General features: G+C 42.6%; 1 protein-coding gene across 1 annotated transcript; it reads right to left on the bottom strand.

Moving 5' to 3' along the window:
• Positions 1-770: 770 nt before the first annotated feature.
• LOC307115805 (alcohol dehydrogenase 6-like) lies at positions 771-15,032 on the bottom strand (the record flags this gene model as incomplete). Its single annotated transcript, XM_079799248.1, has 9 exons — positions 771-795; positions 1,408-1,597; positions 4,326-4,461; positions 5,706-5,966; positions 7,097-7,313; positions 7,433-7,520; positions 10,741-10,873; positions 12,746-12,847; positions 15,015-15,032. 9 exons carry the CDS (start codon positions 15,030-15,032, stop codon positions 771-773), a joined length of 1,170 nt encoding a protein of 389 aa, XP_079655374.1.
• Positions 15,033-19,269: the final 4,237 nt, after the last annotated feature.

The following is a 19,269-nucleotide window of genomic DNA, read 5'->3' as shown; positions in this document are numbered from 1 at the left end:
TCCTAGGGCGCATGGAACCTGGTAATGAATGACTCTCCTTTTCTTTCAAGCCCCTTTTTCTTTCTGCTGAATTTTAGATGGCTTGGCTATGAAGCCAGGTGACGCAAACCGCTGAGAGCTAAATTGTCCTGGCCAATTAAAGAAGAACTTAAAGTTCCTGTGGCAATCCATGAGAGAAGAGGTGAGTGACATAGAAGTATTATAAGTGATGGTTTGAGGCTGGGTTATATAAGATGAAATACCAGTAGAAGTATCTCTGGGGTAATACTAAGAATGAAGTACTTAGTGTTTAACTGGGATGTATTTAAGTTAATGTAATAAAGTCCCCTTCCCCCCATCAGCTTGCTTTAACCTGAATGTTCAATAAACTCATGAATGATGAATTTCATTTCTTCGGTGTGAAATGAGTGGAGTTTCATGGGGATGAGAGACACAGTGTGCAAAGAAACAGGGGCCCAGAGGTAGGGGCAACTATGAAAATGGGAGTATCTTGGGGTGACTGTTTGCTTGAAGGGTTTGGAATTAGCGATTCAAATCAACCCTAAACTAGCTCTAACAGGGAGATGTTCCTGGGTGAGACTGGGTGACAGAAGACCAATTTTGATGAGGTGGTGAGATCAGAAGTCAGAGATGAGCCCACTACTGAATGAATCAGAGGCAAGACCATAGAAGCAGCGCCGTGTGGATGATTCTTCTAAGTCACGGAAGTTATACAGGATGCAATTTAGTTGGTGAAATATGCCACAGATCTTGTGTTCATTACATTGTACTTAAAGTAACATGACACAGCGAATACTGAAAAAGAAAAAAAAAAGAAAAAGAAAGAAAAAAATAAGTTGAAACAGTTCCAAAGCAACATTTGTGTTTGGGATTTCACATTTTCACTTTGTAGACCAGTAAGTAAGTTAGATTCCTTCTGTTCATGTTATGTGAAAAAATGGAGAGATTAAATCAGTGGTGAGATTTTTTCAAAATGACACCCAGCTCCAAGGGTGAGGAACATGTAAGCAGGCCTGTACCCTGTGGGGAAGGCCAGTGTCCAGTCGAAGGTTGGAGTTCTGTTTGTGGGCCAAAGATAGGTGTCAGAATTTGGAATTCTAGGGATAATTCCCCCTTTTGAAATAGAACAATCATGGCCTCTTCATAAACTATGAACTCAAACTTGAGCTAAAATTTTCTGAGCTGAACTCATTGGTTAATGTGTCATATAAAAAATGCCAAATTGGAAATAAAATACGAATGGTGAGGGTAGATGAGCACTTACATATTCCAAGGATTGCATTGATAGACTGGGAATAAATTAAAGAGGGAGAGGAGATGCTTTACAGATTCCTGAAACCTCCTTCGCTTGTCTGCATGTGGTTCACCAGCCACGACTTCCCTTCCCTGCCTCCGACTCTCCCACACCCTTCCCTTTGCCCCAGACACTCAGACATAAAGATTAGCGGAGGAACTTGCCATTTTCCGGTTTTCATGAATTTAACGGCTTCATTGATTTTATCAAGGTTCATAGTATGGGTAATCAGTGGATCTAGATTAAACTTCTTTGCCATATAATCTGAAACCAGTTTAGAGACGTTCTCTCTGCTTTTCCAGCCTGGAAATACAACAGATTAACAAGAGATTTTATTCATGAGACTCACTCTACACGAAGGGCCGGGTGAACTCTGGAGGTGTTGGCTTTGACTGAGGAAATCTAAGGATTTCCCATTAACTTGTCTCAGTCATCAGGAGAATGCCTGTCCCAAACATATACCCTGTGTAGAAGGCTGTTCTCCTGAAAGTCTTGAGACCCCTGGTGCTATAGAGAATTTACTGAAAGCAAGTGGCCCGTGGCCCTTATCTCAGATGTTTTGGTGTCAGGTTGCACTGTGTGGGAGCTGGGAGCCCACATCTAATGTACCGGGTGTCCCCAAAAAGTGTTTTCACACTTTAAGAGCTGATAGCTCAATTTTGAAAAGGAAGTGTATTTTAATAAACACTGCCTTTATGATTATTCAAAGTGTGTGAATGCATTTTTTTTGGGAATAGCCTATACAACAACAACAACCAAATAAAAAAAAAAAAAAAGGCCAAAGTCTTGGGAACTATGAAAGAAAGCAAATCAAAGGTCAGGAATAGGACATTTCATGTGTGGTTTTGGTCTGCAGTTTCATGAAAGAGCCAAATATCTTAAGGGAAGAGAAGAATTTCCACATGGCAGTGATTTTAGTGGCAGTTTTTGGAAAAAAGAATGTGTATACAGCAAGATAAGAATAAAATGTTTTTTTTCTGGAAGTAAGGATTGCACAGGGAAAGGTGGGGTCAGCCAAGGGAACAGAAACTTAGTGTTGTATTTTCTGTTTTCATAATTTTCAAGAAATACTATTTCTATATTTAGGACTGTGCTAAGCGACATGCCAGCAGGTCACCACACAGAGCGGGGGTCTGCCTGTTCCTGGAAGGGGAAAGTGCAGTGTAACTGTGCAAGGAGGCAAGTGTCCTCAGCAGCTCATCCTTTGACGGGATCTTGGCAGTTACGTGCTTTTCTGGGTTCCAGCCTGGGCCACGTTCTTCAGTCTTCCCACCTGTTCTCAAAATTACCCAAAACTATCCCAAGGAATGTATTTTGCATTTAAGTTGGTTTCTGATATATGTAATCAAGAATTTCAATGTTCTATATGTCATGGCATGAAGGGCTAGTGTATTTTTCTATTTGTTTTTCTATTTTTTTTTTCAAAAACTGAGATATCACTGACATGTAACATTGTATTAGTTTTCAGCATACAATATAATGATTTGATGTACGTATATATTGTGAAATGATTACTATTAAATTAAGTTTAGTTAACATTCATCACCACACATAGTTACACATTTTTTTTCTTGTGATGACAGGTTTTAAGATCTACTGTCTTTGTTTTTATGTTTTGCTTGGTGATCAGATAAAGCATTTTCATATCTATATAAGGAACACTTTCACTTTTTTTTTTTGTTTCTTCTTTCAGCCAAACAATACAAAAAGGAAGGCCCCAGGAACACAGACTAGGCTAGGCAGTGTTTCTTGACAATAGCGCTAATGGCAGTAAGAATGGCACAGGGAAAGTTGGGGTCAGCCAAGGGATTAACTAGTCTCAGTCATCAGGAGAATGCCTGATGGCATTTTGGGTGGGAAAAGTCTTCCAAGTGTAAATTGCAGGAAGTTTAGCAGGCCTGTTCAACACCCATTAAATGCTACCCTTAATTGAAAACTATTGAACCAGAGAAAGGAATTAACTTAATGATCATTACATGAATGTTTAAGTGGCCAGTGACATAGTTTCTTTATGAGGATTATTTAAAATATTGGTGACCTTATTTTACAAGAGCTAGCTGAGTATATGTATTTGTAATCAGCAGTTATTGTCTGTAAACACAGTAGAGGGAAACAACAGTGTGTTTGTCCAATGATCCCAAATGGAGGAACTGGAAGTACAGTCGAAACTGGATTTTTGCCTTTTTCCCTGGCTCTGTCATTTATCTACTTTTTGTAAATGAACAGGGAAAGACTACTAATACCCGTAAGACTACCCTACCATAGCTAATTTGGAGACCACAGCTAGCTCACTAGTCCAAATAATGCAGATGGCTCCTAATTCTCATCTCTTTTGCCTAAGAATTCAGATTGCCCAAAAATCTCTGGCTAAATATATTTTTCTTAAATATCAGATTACTTGTTTATAAGCACAGGGTCCTAAACAGATTTATTTAATTTAGCTTCTTTATTCTTTTTCATAAAAGACTTCTAAAATCTATACAATTTTAAAATAATGTAAAAATCAAAGTACTTTATGATTTTTTCTCTCTCAAAAATAAATATTATTTGCTTGTTATCAGTAGTATTTCTTTTTAGTCATAAATCTATTATGTTTCATATAATTTGAGTTGGTATAATGACAACTCAGTTGTTTCATATAAGATTTACATTGTTGAACAATGACCACTAATGGTTCAACATATCCTCTAAAGAATGCCAGTTGGCAGGTATATAACTCAATTGAAGTATAGTTATTGACCACAAAATTGCCTTTCCTTTTCAATTTAGAATTTGCATTAAACTTTGGACATTGGCTTCTTCACCAATCAATTTTTTAAAGTCTCTTCTCTCTCTTTGCGAGAAAAAGCTTACCAAGAGGCAACTGTAGATATCCAATATTCATCTCCCTATATTGGATATTTGTGTTGAAACAAAAACTGTAGTGTAAAGCTCTTGTTTTATGTGCCTTCTCAAGCATTTATGATACATTTATCTATTATGCCATCTCCAAACCCCCACACATTTCCACTCTTTTTTGCTTCATCCATACCTCCAAAAACAGATCCCTTCAAAGAACGTCCTGAGAAGAACAAGTAGCCATTGATGTTGAGCTGGACACCATAATCTATGAGCCCAACAATCACGCAGACTCCATGGCTCTCATGGCAGGAGGCCAGGGCAGCTGCCTGTTGGAAAGCAATGCAAGACAATGCAGGGGTTAAAAGATGTACTTCAGAGGTAGGGACTTAAGTCTAAATCTCTGCTTGACTGCTGAATGATCTGTGACCTTCTTTTATGGATCTCTCTGTCCTCATTTGAAATAACATTTTTCTTACAAGGATATGCTGAAACATATATAAGACATTGTGTACTGCCAGGTATATATAGTACTTGGCATTTTAGATTAAACAGATAGAAATTTAAAAATTAAAATACTAATATCTATGGTGGTAATACTACTATCACTATTACTACTACTGCTACTACTAATTTTAATTAAGAACCATTACTGATACTGACGGTTAGAGTTGACATCTTCTTTTCAACATAAAAGAGTACAGTTAGATATTTGTATTACATCATGTATTAGCAAAGCGATAAACTAATGTTCCCATTAGTTATTTTGAAAGGCTATTTCTCAGAGCCTGATGGTCTGTGGGAAAGATTGTGAGAAAGGTTTTCCTATATCTTTTAACAGAAGAGGAGATTTATGTGTAGTGAGGAGTGAAAGGTTTTGTAAGCTGAAGAAAGGACCTAGGCTGGAAGAGGCAGTTCTTGGGTTTCCATTCTTCTGATGGAGCCGTACAACCCAATCTTTACATGGTTTCTACAAATCTCCCAGGAAAGCAAGTCTCAAGTTGCAAAATAACTTCTTCTCCATTCATATTCTCTTATATCAACCACATTTAGCCAGAAAAACATCTTTTTTCTTTATTTTTGAAATAAGTCTATTTAATCAAGATTGGTAAATATTTTCTTTGGAAGCTTATCTCAGATCCAACCTGAAAGACTGCTATGAGTGCAAAGCTCACATTGCTTTATAGGATCATTAATCCAGTATTTTCCTTATCCTGCCTAAATCTTCTGGCTTAGAAATTAAGTTACTGGGCTTCTGCTTGTTATGAAATAATCCGTTGAGAATTCTTAACAAGGCCTTTCTGTCCTGCTTATTGGAGTTGTCTGCTTATTTGAAGGGAATGACACAATTCCCTTCATGCCATTGAGGGGAGAGAGAAGAAAAACACAGTATGGGAGTTCTGGGGTAATGAATAGATTTGTAGGAGTGGACAGAGGGTATCAGGTGGGATGTCATGAGCGCAGGAAAATCAAATAGAGGAATGTGGAAGAAGTTTTAGAAGTTTTGTTCAAGTAAAATCTAAAGTGATGATTGGTAGAAATTTCATAATTTTCATTCCAGAGGATTACATACCACCATTTCTGGATTTCCGATGACCTCAAAGCAAAATTCCACACCAGCACCTGTCATTTCAACTAAAACATCTTGGATGGGTTTCTTGAAGTCCTGTGGGCTGATGCACTCAGTGGCACCCACTTGCTTTGCCTTCTCAAATTTGTCTTTGTTGATGTCCACCCCAATGATCCTGGCCGCGCCAGCCGCTTTACAGCCCATGACAACAGACAGGCCGACTCCTCCAAGGCCAAACACCGCACAGGTGGAGCCTGGGGTCACCTGAGCACATAAAAGCATAAAACAAAAGCAAAGAGGACACGCGTATTCACTCAGTTGGAAAGACCAAGCCTGTATATACTTTTTTTGAGATGTAGCAAAGGATATTTTCAAATAAAACATATTATAACTAAAGTTGTAATTTCTCAAGGTATTTCTAACTGTGGGATACTTTTTTTGCCAGAGGAGCAAAAATTTACCTGCAAATAGAGCATTTCAACCCAGGAATTAGCATGGATAGAAGCAGTTTAATGAACTTTCTTTGAGCCTTAAGACTTATTTGGCTCAGTATTTACTTAATTTAAGATATTTTGAGTTCTTTAAAACAATCTCCAAATTCCTACAACCCTTCCTTTCTCTTTTCTTGTGAATATCTGTAAACTTTCCATTACTTACAATGTCAATGCCTTATGAAGGCAAAGGCTTATTTCTTATTGGGTCCCAAATGAAACTAATTTAAATTGAATCCCTTCCATCCTATCTCTTTGTATAGTATTGGGACTAATAAAAATCGGGGGGAAAAAGAACTAAAATTCAACAGCCAATTAAACAGTGGAGCCGGGAAGGATTGGGTGATGTTCCAAAACAGAAGTATAACAGTAATCCACTCAATCAGAGTTGAGTTGACCGGACCAATCTGTTTTATATAGCAACACTCCTTTCATCAGTTGATCTTTCTACTCTCCTTTTCTTTTCACAAGCATGGATCACCACCGGATGCATTATACAACAGAATAGAAGCTTGATGAGTTTTGATAGCTGCTAAATATCTACACCTGCAACAGTGAATGACTCCATAAATGGTTGTTGAATGAAAAAAAGAATGAACTGGAATATGGAAGACACATAGCCATTTTGTGACTGTGTTATGTTTAACTCCAGTAATTCCTGATGTCTCCACTTGTGAATAGCATCCAGACATAATTTGGCATTTTCTACTGACTAAGAGGGAATGGGAAAGATGTTGACGAGGGTATGGGATGACTAGACAGATTGTAAAGAACTCAGGGATGTTTTGAGGCAGGTTTGTGATTCTTCCTCAGGTTGAATGATCAGGTATGGCCCAGATGCACGAGGCCGATGTACACCATATACCAAGAGTTCCAATCATAATGGGTATAAATGCTTCTCACCTTGGCAGTATTGATTGCAGCACCGTACCCAGTGGAAAAACCACAGCTAATGAGGCATACTTTCTCCAGAGGAGCCATTGCATCGATCTTGGCAACTGAGATTTCTCTTATCACTGTGTATTCAGAGAAGGTGCTCGTATTGGCAAAGTGATATATTGGTTTTCCCTTGCAGGTAAATCTACTGGTACCATCAGTCATCAGGCTGGTATGCGACTGTCTTTTATAGACCAAAAAACAAAACAAAAAAAATTTTTTTATTTGGAATTAGCAAACTTATATTCCTTCCAAGGACATTGAATTAATTTTTCAAAAAGAAAATATTTAGTAAAAACTTACTTGAGTTGTATACAATAGTTGTCTTCAGAATTAAGGCATGAGGCACACTCTCCACACTGTGGTAGAAAGAGTGTGATAACTTTATCACCTAAGAGAACAAAGTCATTTAATAAGATGTTATCTTTTAAAGTAAAGAGATAGGTGTTTCTTAAAATGTAAACAGCAAGGCACCTAAGAAAAATATGAGTACTGAGAGCCATCTCCCCATTGAACTGTGGAGACTATGAAATACTTACAAAAAGAAGGGATGACTTTGGCATCCGGGTCTCCCTGGGCTGAGTGGCCAAATCCCTAGGAGCTGGCCCCAGATTTGCCTCCTTTGTAATTTATCCTGAAGCTTCAAATGATAGCCATTAAGCCAAATCTTATCTTTAATTTTCCACACGAACTTCTGGTGTCAGGAATTGGATTTGTAAACATGGATACCACATGTTCACAACGTAAGCTTCTGGATCCAGGAAAAAGGGTTGCCTATATGCTGTGCTATGTATTTTATATCGGTTCTTTCTCCTTGGCCATGGAGACAAAGGTAAGTAGATTTCTCTAGTAATATTCAACATATATGGAGAAGATCAGAATAACTTGCCTAAGATGGACTTTCTTACTGCCCCAGTGTCTATCACTGTAAACTAGAGTAATTTATTTCATATTTTTAGTTAAAAACCTTTGCAGGATGTAGGTTCTTTTGTTTTATTTTTTTTTTTTAGTCTTTAGAAAGTAACACAGACATACATATGGTAAGAACTTAAACTGCACAAATGTGAAGCTTAGCCCTAGTCTCTAGTTCCCTTTCCCCTACCCTAGAGACAATTACTCTTCTCAGGGTCCATGGTATTTTTAGAGATATAACCCCTTTAAAAAGGCAAAGGCTAGCATGTTATTTACCCTGTGGTAGGCCTTGGTTTTTGTTTTTCTTTGTTAATCTTCACCTGAGGATATTTTTTCCATTGATTTATAGAGAGAATGGAAGGGAGCAAGGGAGGGGCGAGGGGAAGGAGAGAGGAGAGAGAGAGAGAGAGAGAGAGAGAGGGAGAGAGAGAGAGAAAGAGGTGAAAGAGACCCATAGATTGGTTGTCTCCTGCACACTCCTGCACACCTGCACATTCCCCAGCCAGGGCCAGGGATGGACCCCTTGACAAAGAATCGAGCCAACACCAGCCAGGGCTAGGTCTTGGTTTTTTATTTAACAATATAACTTGGAGATTTCTCATTTTAGTACATATAGCACTCTATCATTTTGTTTAATAGTTATGTGGAACTTTGTTGTATAGATATATCATAATTGATTTAACTGATCTCCTGAACATTTAGGTTATTTCCTGTCTTAATTTTTTTTTTGTGTGTGTGTATGTTTTCCCAACATGATAAATAACAATGCAATAAATATTTTGTGCACATCTGTGCTATGGTAGGCAGAATTTCCAAAATGGTACTCTGAAGACATCCTGTCCTAATCCCCAGAAACTGAACATGTTGTTACCATGACGGTGAATATGTTATATAGAAAGAGGAGCTTTGCAGATGTATTTAAGAGTACTAATCAATTGACACGAAAATAAGGAGTACCCTGGAATCTTTAGGCAGACCCAGTAATCACTCGAGCCCTTGAAAGGACAGCAGAGGAAAGCAGGAGAGAAAGACAAAGCAATTCAGAGCACTGGAAGGATTTGATGTGCTATTGTTGCTTTGAGGTAAGTGGGTGAAGGGGCTACATAGGAAGGAATGTGAGCAGCTTCAAAAAGCTGAGGGTAACTGGTCAGTCCTACAACCTCAAGGAACTGGATTCTCCAGAGTCTCCAGATAAGAACCCAGCTGGCCAAAACCTTGATTTCTACCTTGTGAGACCCTAAGCAGAGAACCCAGTCAAACCCACCCAGACTTCTGACATACAGAAATGAAGATGGTAAATTTGTTTTGTTTTAAGCTGCTAACTTTGCAGCATTTTTTTTTTTAAACATCAGCAATAGAAAGCTACGACATGGGTATATATCTGTGGAACAACTTTCTAGAATTGGAAGTATTGGGTCCAAATTAGGTGCATATAAATGATGTTACATATTGCCAAATTTAAAGTTATGTAAATTTACTTTTCAAATAATAAGCTACAAAGAAGTTGGTTGCCTACACTCTTACCAATCTTATATATTATCAAACTTTTAAATCTTTTCTAATCTGTTAGGTAAACAATGTTTTACCATTGTATTTAAAAATTGTATTTATTTAATATGTATATATTTTCCCCTCCGTACTAGATCATGTATTTCCTTTGCCCATTAATTATACCCATTATACTGCTGGGCTGTTTTTTTTTTTTTAATTGCTTTTGAAGAATTCTTTATATAATAAAGAAATTTGCCCATTTTTAAATTTGTTTACTGATTTGGGGAGGGCATTTTTATTTTTTAATCCTTACCAGAGGATATGTTTTTATTGATTTTTAGAGAGAGAGGAAGGAAGAGAGAGTGAAACATCGATATGAGAGAAAAACATTGATGGTTTCTTCCCGTTCACACCTTGACCAGGGATCGAACCCGAAACCCAGGAATGTGCCCTAACCGGAAATTGACCCTGAAACCTTTTGATGTATGGGATGACGTTCCAACCAACTGAGCCACCCCCAGCCAGGGCTGGGAGAGTAATTTTTACAAATGGAATTTAAAAAACTTTTTATGTTTTCAACTTTGTATATTATTTACATCATCTGTGTGTGTGTGTTTTCTGATTAAACTTTCCTTCTCTTTGAAATAATACAATGTTCTCTTAGTTTTATTTTTTTTTACATTTAAAAAAATTTAGGATTCTAAATCATTCTAGGATTCATAGAGCATTATTTTTTTAATATAAAGAATGCAATAGCAACGCAATTTCCCCCCTCCCCTGAAGACTATCAAGTTGTTTCATGTTTTTCTCCTCATATTTAAAAGCCAGACCTAATCCTGCATTTTATTCCTTTGTATATATTTGATCCAGTTCTGGGCTCCTTCTCTATTTGGTTCCACTGTTTGACTATTTATCATATGCTTCCTTTAAATAAATTATTCAGCAGTTCACTTCTTTTTGTACATTTTTGTCTCATTTATACTTTCAGGTTCTGTTTCAGTGCATTTTAGTTCTTGTCCTTATTAATATCAAGATATAAATGCAAAGGATATATACATTTAGTATTTTTTTATTACATATTCTTTTCTAACAGTCAACATTTCTGTTGACTTGAAATGTCACTTTTATGTCACTTGATCTCATATTTTCCTGATGTAAGTTCCAAGTTGCTGCTATTTCCTAACTCCAGGTACCAAGCCAGTTCATACCTGCTTTCACGGTGCTCACTCCTTCTCCCACACTCTCAACGATTCCAGCCCCTTCATGGCCCAAAATGATGGGATACTGCATTTGATTCTCCAACATTTTAATCTCAGTACCACAGAGCCCCGTAGCAGTGATCTGTATGGAAGGCAAAGAGTAATATAATTTCCTCTGTCTCAGATAAGGTGTTTTAGAATTGTTAATGTTTTAAATCTTTTTTCTAGGTTGATATGCTGCATATTTCTTAATTTTATTTCTAATAATTTTATTGTGTTAATAGTTTGTTTAAAGCAATGCAGTGTTTTTTATTAGGTAATTTCAGAATCAAAATGATGATTTTAAAACTTACAGGGGAGGTCAGAATGGGTTCAGGAGAGACAGTTGTAAAACCACAGTGTGACATCAAACATCTTACTTTGTCCTTCATTGGAGCTTGCAGGTGCGAGTGTGGAGGAGGAGAAAGCCCAGTGATAGAAATGAAGGAATTGGGACACAGGAAGGAAAAAGATACTACCTTCTATTATAGTTGTGTTATTGGTCTAAGTCCTAATCCCACTTTTTGGTGTAAATCAGCCAGACAGTTTAAAACGGAGGCACTCTGGAGCAGTGGTCCAGAAAGGCTGAAATCCTGGCTATTCCCTTCTTAGCTGTGTGACCTGGGATAAATTATTCTTCATGAGTGTCAGTTTCTTTATCTCTAAATTGGTGTGAGGTTGGTTGCGCGCGTGCACATACACGCGTGCGCGTACACACACACACACACACACACACACACACACACACACACACCAAGAATTGAAATCTATTGAAATTTGCTCATGTAAAAGGGGGATTATTGGAAGAATACTGTAAAATTGCTTACAATCCAACTGTGGAAGTGCAGTTAGGCCTCACGGATCTAGAATCCAGCAAGCAGACTTTGTCTTCAGATCTACACTCTGATTCAACATGTGCATACTATTTTCTTATTTCGCACGCTTATATATATGGTAAAAGATGGCAATCAGTCCTGGAGCCCTTCCAGCCTCTTCAGTGCCTACCATCTCCTGCTTTACTCGGTCTCTGTATCTTGTTCAAATTCATGGGTGAGAGATTCATACTTGTAGCTTGTCAAATAATGGTTGTGTACCTTTGAGTCCGGGTCTAAATCTGTCTGTGTCAGTGGTGACCCTGTGGGTAGGAGTGAGTGGGCCATGTGGCCTCCTGTGCGCTCTGCATGGATGCAGGCCTGAGAAGACTCTGAGAAGGGGCATGGATTGCACAGGTGACAAAGAAAAGGACTGCCTCTTCGTAGCCCATTACGAACAGTACTTATTCATCAGATTAAAATTAAATAATAACAACGAAGGCAGGTGGACAATGTGCTGGTCTGGTGGCCCTGGAGGAAATGTAAAGACTCTCATGACCAGCCTGCACCCCAAACCGATTTAATCACAAATTCTGAATGTCTGGGGGTGGGACCCAGTTATCAGCATTTCTCAAAGCTCTCAGGTGCTTCCAAATGTGTAACCAAAGTTGAGGAAAGTTGTTGACATCTGTGTTCTTGTTCTACTTAGCTCTGTGACCAGTCATTACACCTCAGTGGATTAAAATCTTTTCATCTATAAAATAACAGGTATTCCTAACCTGACCTCCCAGGGGTTAGACTTGATTTATCTATAATCAAATACATTTTTTTCCATATATCAGATTTCAAGATAACTTAAATATCATGAAGAATGTCATAAACAAATGTGAAAGTACAGATTAAAATACGGTCAGTGGTAGAAACTTCTTTTAAGTAGTATTTAGAACTGCAGCTGTGAATAAATATCCTTTGGGCAGTTAGCCTATGCCATACCTCCCTAACCTTTTCTCTGGCTGGAATTAAAGACAAATGGAAATGTTTCATGAAAAAGAAATAGAAGAGTATGTAGTTTTCTTTCTGAATTTAACATTGTGAAAATAATGTATAACTTGCAGTGAACAGGTCTGATTTTTGGTGTGGAAATGTGTATTTTTTCCTTTTACCTTTATGCGAACTTCCTTTGCCTTCGGTGGGGCCACTTCTACCTCCTCAATGGAAAATGGTGCACCAGCCTTCCAGAGTACGGCCGCTCTGCACTTGATCACCTGGGAAAGGGAACATGGGGCAGAAAGAGAAACGCTTTAGGCTTGGGAGATGGATTCTATAGTAATGATTATTGGAAGGTTTAGTCCAGGTCTTCCACACTCAAGCAAAAAAAAAAAAAAAAAAAAAAAAAAAAAAAAAAAAAAAAAAAAAGTCATTGCTTAAATATATTCTGTGTGTAGCCTCTTGGACCTCAGTCTAACTTTTCTTGGACTATCAGTCCCTTCATTCAAATTAGTTTTGCAATACTAATTATGTTTATATAGTGCTACACAATCAAGAGGATAGATGCCATACTTTTGATCTTGAAGCTGTCCAGTGGCTGTCTCAGGGTAGGAATGGCATGGCAGTGTGGGAGTTGTTTGTGATCCTAGGTGTGGGAGAGAATCAGTTTTGGAGTGGAGGGGTGTGTTATGGAGCAGAGAATGGAGAACATCTAGTTGTGTCAATTCATCAAATGGTGATGGTCACAGGCAGGTTGAGGTTGGAGAGGTTGTTGGTGGCAAGGTAGTTCTTTTTCTGATTTCAGCCCACCACTGTTCTCACTATAAATTCTCTTCCTATGTGGTCTCACTTATTTTTGTAGATTCTACCACCACCTTTATGTAGACGACTTTGACAGCTTGTATGTATGGACAGACATCTTTAAGCTCTAGACTCATTTATTCACCTGCTATTTGAATGTCCTCAGGTATCTTAAACTCAACATGTTAAAATATAAGCACATAATTATTTCTTTCTCTTGTCCCCACCCCTTGCTGCCAGTGGTGAACATTACCCACAATCTGCTCCTCCCTCTGCATTTTCTATTCCAATGTGTGGCCATGTAACCTATTCACTCACCCAAGAAAGAAACCTGGGAAGTAGCCTTAATTTTTATCTCTTCACCTCTACAATCTAAAACTTTCTGGAATTTGTCCCCTCTTCTCCATTTCTGCTGCTAATGTGTGGTCCAGGACTTTACCTTGCCTTTTACCTGGCTTGGGTTCATCACCTTCAAATCCATCCTCTATATCATTGCCATTAGAACTATAATCCTGACCATGCTAATAAAATAGCATTCCCTACCTAAAAATATTATGGCTACCAATAGTTTATCAGGATCTGTTGACATGGTCTATAAGACTCTCCATGAGCTTCCCCCTATCCATCTCTCCAGCCTTATTTCTGGTCACGTCCTGCCTCTGACTTTACCCTCCAGGCACAAAAAATATTTTGGAGATGCTAAGTGTCCCCTTCTGTGGAAAGTCTAGCCAGCTTAGGAGCACTTCCTCTCCTTCTCTTGCTACCCTTGCACACACTCTTTGTTTTTAGTGGTATAAGGCAGTTCATTTTTAGAGGGTAAATTTTTTACCTGTCTCCCCCGGCTGGTTTAACAAAGCGGAGTATTATTGCAAGGTAGTGGTGCTGAAGGTGTAGTCCCAGACCAGCAGCATCAATATTTTCAAATTATTGGGTCCTACCCCCAAACTTACTGACTTAGTTATCCTGGGGGTAGGGGGGGGGGTGGCAGAGCAGAGGGGAAGGTGAGGTACCAGCAACAAGTTCTCCAGGGTGTTGCTGTAGAAAACACTTGTGCACTCTTATAATTATCCTATATAATAAAAGGCTAATATGCAAATCGACTAAATGGTGGAATGATCGGTTGCTATGACGTGCACTGACCACCCAGGGGCAGACTATCTCAACACAGGGGCTGCCCCGGGTGGTCAGTGAGCTCCCACAGGGCGGGTCACAGCTCAGCCAGAAGGGGGGAGTGGGCTTAAGCTGTCAGTTGGACATCCCCTGAGAGCTCCCGGACTGTGAGAGGGCACAGGCTGGGCTGAGGGACACCCCCAACCCCGCGAGTGCACAAATTTTGTGCACTGGGCCTCTAGTTCTTGTATAATTACTCTATCTCTCCATGAGATCCTTGAAGGAGGGGATGTGTCTTCAACTCTGGAAAGTTCATATAGGGCTTGATATATTACTTATGGAAGGACTGAAAACACCAGGGAAAGGCAAAACATACAGGGAGTAAAAGCAAAGGGAAAGGAGGAGAGGAACTAAGATTAAGACAGTCTCTCACCTTTAGGAGTATAGAGACTAGTTGGGTGATGAGGCGTTGTTAAACAGACAAGCACACAAATGGACGCAATTGTGACATGACATAAAGAAAGCTGTACTTACTTTCCCTGTAGTACTCATGCTGACTTTCTTCGCGGTCTTCTTGCCACAAATGAGTATATTGGGAAAGGGAGATTCTGGTTTCAACTTTCACTGTGGAAAGTCCAAGAGTACACAGTTTGATCAAGAGGCTGGGTCCTGTGTTTTTGTGTAATCTTGTCACTGATATGCCTGAAACTCAGATTGTCCCATTTCTTATCAGAAGCAGACTTAGCTCAGTGAAAGTGAACAAAAGGTGAAGTTGTGCAAAATATTTTCTCTTTCAATAATATATAATTAGCATTGCAAAACTAATTTGAATACAAAGACTGATAATACAAGAATAATTGGGTTGGGGTTTGAGAGGCTTCATATAGTATATATTTAAGCAGTGATTTAAAAAAAATTCTGGACTAAACCTTCTAATAATCATTAGTGTTAATATGTACTCTGTTGAGTTTTAAATTTGGTATTTTAAATGTACAAGTTTAAAATTTCTAATAGAGATTATATTTTATTAATCTGACTTTAAGAAATTATCTTATTTCTCAAACATGGATAAGATCATTTGTGTCTCTAATCTTGAGTAATCCTTTTTATTTTCCAAACTAGAGGCCTGGTGCATGAAATTCGTGCACAGGGGGTGGTGGTAGTGGGGGGGGGGAAGAAGTCCCTCAGCTGGCCTGCACCCTCTCCAATCTGGGACACCTCGGGGGATGTTCGACTGCTGATCCCTCCGGGAACGGGCCTAAACCGGCAGTTGGACATTCCTCTCACAATCTGGGACCGCTGGCTTCTAACTGCTCACCTGCCTGCCTGCCTGATTGCCCCTAACCCCTCTGCCTGCCTGCCTGCCTGACTCTAACCACCTCTGCCTGCCTGCCTGATCCTCCCTAACTGCTCCCCTGCCAGCCTGATTGCCCCAAACTGCCTCTGCCTCAGCCCCCACACCCGGGACCCAAGCTTCCCTCCCTCTGGCTGACTGCAGGCACCTGGGACCTGGGCTGGATGCAGCTGCAGGCACCGGGGACCGCAGATGGCTTTGCCCTGGCCAGCCACAGGTGCCCGGGACCAGGGGCAGCTTCGCCCAGGCCCGGCTTTGTCAGGAAGGATGTCCGGAATGGAAGGTCGTCTGAAAGATGTCTGGTTTAATTAGCATATTACCCTTTTATTAGTGTAGATATGTGTCCCATTGTTGAGGAATTAGGATGCTACTAGACCATTTTATCTAGTATTTTGGGATAAGCTCCTCACATCTTAGTATGCTGAGCTGGTTACTCAGATAAAGTGAAACCAGTTTGCTTAAGGAGCTTCACAATCAGGATTGGGATTTGAGAAAATCTCTTTATGCGAATGAACTAAGAGAGTCCTGACCAAGACCCAGGATCCTGGTGAACAATGAGGACAAGGAAATACATTTCCAATGAAAGGCAACACCAGTGGGCAGGTTTTAGCTAAAAGGAAAGAGAAGAATAAATGCTCTTTCTGGGTCATATGGTTTTTCTTCTTAGGGTGTTGATATGGTGGTTCATAGTGATTAATTTCCAAATGTTGAACCAGCCTGACATACCTGGAACAAATCCCACTTGGTGTGCAATTTCTTTTATATCTTGCCAGATTCATTTGGCTAATGATTTGCTAACAATTTCTGTGTCTCTATTTCTTGAGAGTTATTGGTGTTATTTTTCTTTCTTTGCACTGTCTTTGATTTTGGTGTCACATTTATATTAATTTCATAAAACTAGTCCCTCATCTTCTATTTTCTGGAAGATAATTGTGCAGTATTGGTGTTAATTCTTTAAATTCTCTAGTAAAAACATCTGGATCTACAGGTTGTTTTTTTTTTGGGGGGGGATGTTCTAAAATATGAATTCTATTGTCTTAATATTTATAGGGTTATCTAAATGATCAATTCACATTTGGTAAGTTGTGGTGGTTTGTGATTTTCAGGAATTAGTCCATTTCATCCCCGTTGTCAAACTTAGTGTGTAGGGTTGTTAATAGTATTCCCTTATTATTCTTTTATCTCTGCAGTGTAGTAGTGCTATTCCCTGTTTTATTCCTGATAGTGGTGATTTTTCTCTTCTTTCTGCTTTTCTTTGTTTTGCCAGAGATTTGTTAATTTTATTGATCTTTTCTTTTTTTTTTTTTTTTTAATTTCTTTATTGATTAAGGTGTCACATATTTGTCCTCATCCCCCCATTCCCATCCCACACCCCTCCCCTTGGATGCCCCAACCCTCTGTTGAACTTAAGCATTGGTTAGGCTCATATGCATGCACACAAGACCTTTGGTTGATCTCTCCCCCCTCCCCCCACCCTCCCCTATCCTCCCTCTGAGGCCCGATAGTCCGATCGATGCCTCCTTGTTTCTGGTTCTGTTCTTGTTCATCAGTCTATGTTGTTCATCATTCCCCCTAGATGAGCGGAATCATGTGTCACTATAGATATACTTATAAGAATTGAATGTGCGACGAGCAATAATAGTTATGCTGACAGGCAAATGAATCAGTCTGTAGTGAGTTTCTTTCTGGACCAATAGTTCTTTTGAGACCCAATATCAATGTCCACCGGTTCCCTATGAGTACATGTCGGCACTGACCCCTCAGCTCTGGATGGTGGACAAATGGTGGTAATGCAGGTCCGACTCCCTCTGGTTTGGTCTCGGCTGGACCCAGGGGCACTGCTTCACCCGGATCCAGGGTCCCACGGCCTCGCCCGGACCCGGGGCCAGGCTCACCCGGATCCAGGGGCCCGCGGCCTCGCCCGGACCCGGGGCCCAGGGCTCACCCGGCTCCAGGGGCCCGCGGCCTCGCCCGGACCCGGGGCCCAGGGCTCACCCGGCTCCAGGGGCCCGCGGCCTCGCCCGGACCCGGGGCCCAGGGCTCACCCGGCTCCAGGGGCCCGCGGCCTCGCCCGGACCCGGGGCCCAGGGCTCACCCGGCTCCAGGGGCCCGCGGCCTCGCCCCGACCCGGGGCCCAGGGCTCACCCGGCTCCAGGGGCCCGCGGCCTCGCCCCGACCCGGGGCCCAGGGCTCACCCGGCTCCAGGGGCCCGCGGCCTCGCCCCGACCCGGGGCCCAGGGCTCACCCGGCTCCAGGGGCCCGCGGCCTCGCCCCGACCCGGGGCCCAGGGCTCACCCGGCTCCAGGGGCCCGCGGCCTCGCCCCGACCCGGGGCCCAGGGCTCACCCGGCTCCAGGGGCCCGCGGCCTCGCCCCGACCCGGGGCCCAGGGCTCACCCGGCTCCAGGGGCCCGCGGCCTCGCCCCGACCCGGGGCCCAGGGCTCACCCGGCTCCAGGGGCCCGCGGCCTCGCCCCGACCCGGGGCCCAGGGCTCACCCGGCTCCAGGGGCCCGCGGCCTCGCCCCGACCCGGGGCCCAGGGCTCACCCGGCTCCAGGGGCCCGCGGCCTCGCCCGGACCCGGGGCCCAGGGCTCACCCGGCTCCAGGGGCCCGCGGCCTCGCCCGGACCCGGGGCCCAGGGCTCACCCGGCTCCAGGGGCCCGCGGCCTCGCCCCGACCCGGGGCCCAGGGCTCACCCGGCTCCAGGGGCCCGCGGCCTCGCCCCGACCCGGGGCCCAGGGCTCACCCGGCTCCAGGGGCCCGCGGCCTCGCCCCGACCCGGGGCCCAGGGCTCACCCGGCTCCAGGGGCCCGCGGCCTCGCCCCGACCCGGGGCCCAGGGCTCACCCGGCTCCAGGGGCCCGCGGCCTCGCCCGGACCCAGGATTCAGCCTCACCCGGACCCAGGGGCGCACGGCCTCGCCCGGACCCAGGATTCAGCTTCACCCGGACCCAGGGGCGCATGGCCTCGCCCGGACCCAGGGGCACGTGGCCTCACCCGGACCCGGGGCCCAGCCTCACCCTGACCCAGTTCCCAGCCTCACCCATACCCAGGGGCACGCGGCTTCACCCGGATCCGGGACCCAGCGGGGTTTCGTCTTCTTGATCCCAATTCCTGTTGGTCAATTCCCTCTCAGCAATTCCTTCGGCCATTTTCTCAGAGTTCCAGGGCAGCCACCGCAGAACTCGTTGGGCGGCGGGCTCGGCGAAGCTCCGGTGTGCCCGGTGCGCGGCGGCGGGCTGGTCCGGGGTGGCTGCGTCGGCCCTTGGGTCTGCAGCGGTGGCCGGTCGCCGAGCGTGCGCACCTGGCCGCTTCCGGGGTGTTGAGATTCTTGAAGGACTCGGAGGTCAGCAAGCGCGTAGTCTCCCGCCCCATGTCTCCCAGGGGCTCGTCTGTCCGTGCTCGGCAGCGAGTGAAGCCTTCCCCTCAGCCGGAGA

The sequence above is a fragment of the Cnephaeus nilssonii genome, assembly GCF_951640355.1.
Source record: "Cnephaeus nilssonii genome assembly, chromosome: 1".
NCBI classification, from domain to species: domain Eukaryota; kingdom Metazoa; phylum Chordata; class Mammalia; order Chiroptera; family Vespertilionidae; genus Cnephaeus; species Cnephaeus nilssonii.
This window is presented reverse-complemented; position numbering and strand designations above follow the sequence as displayed.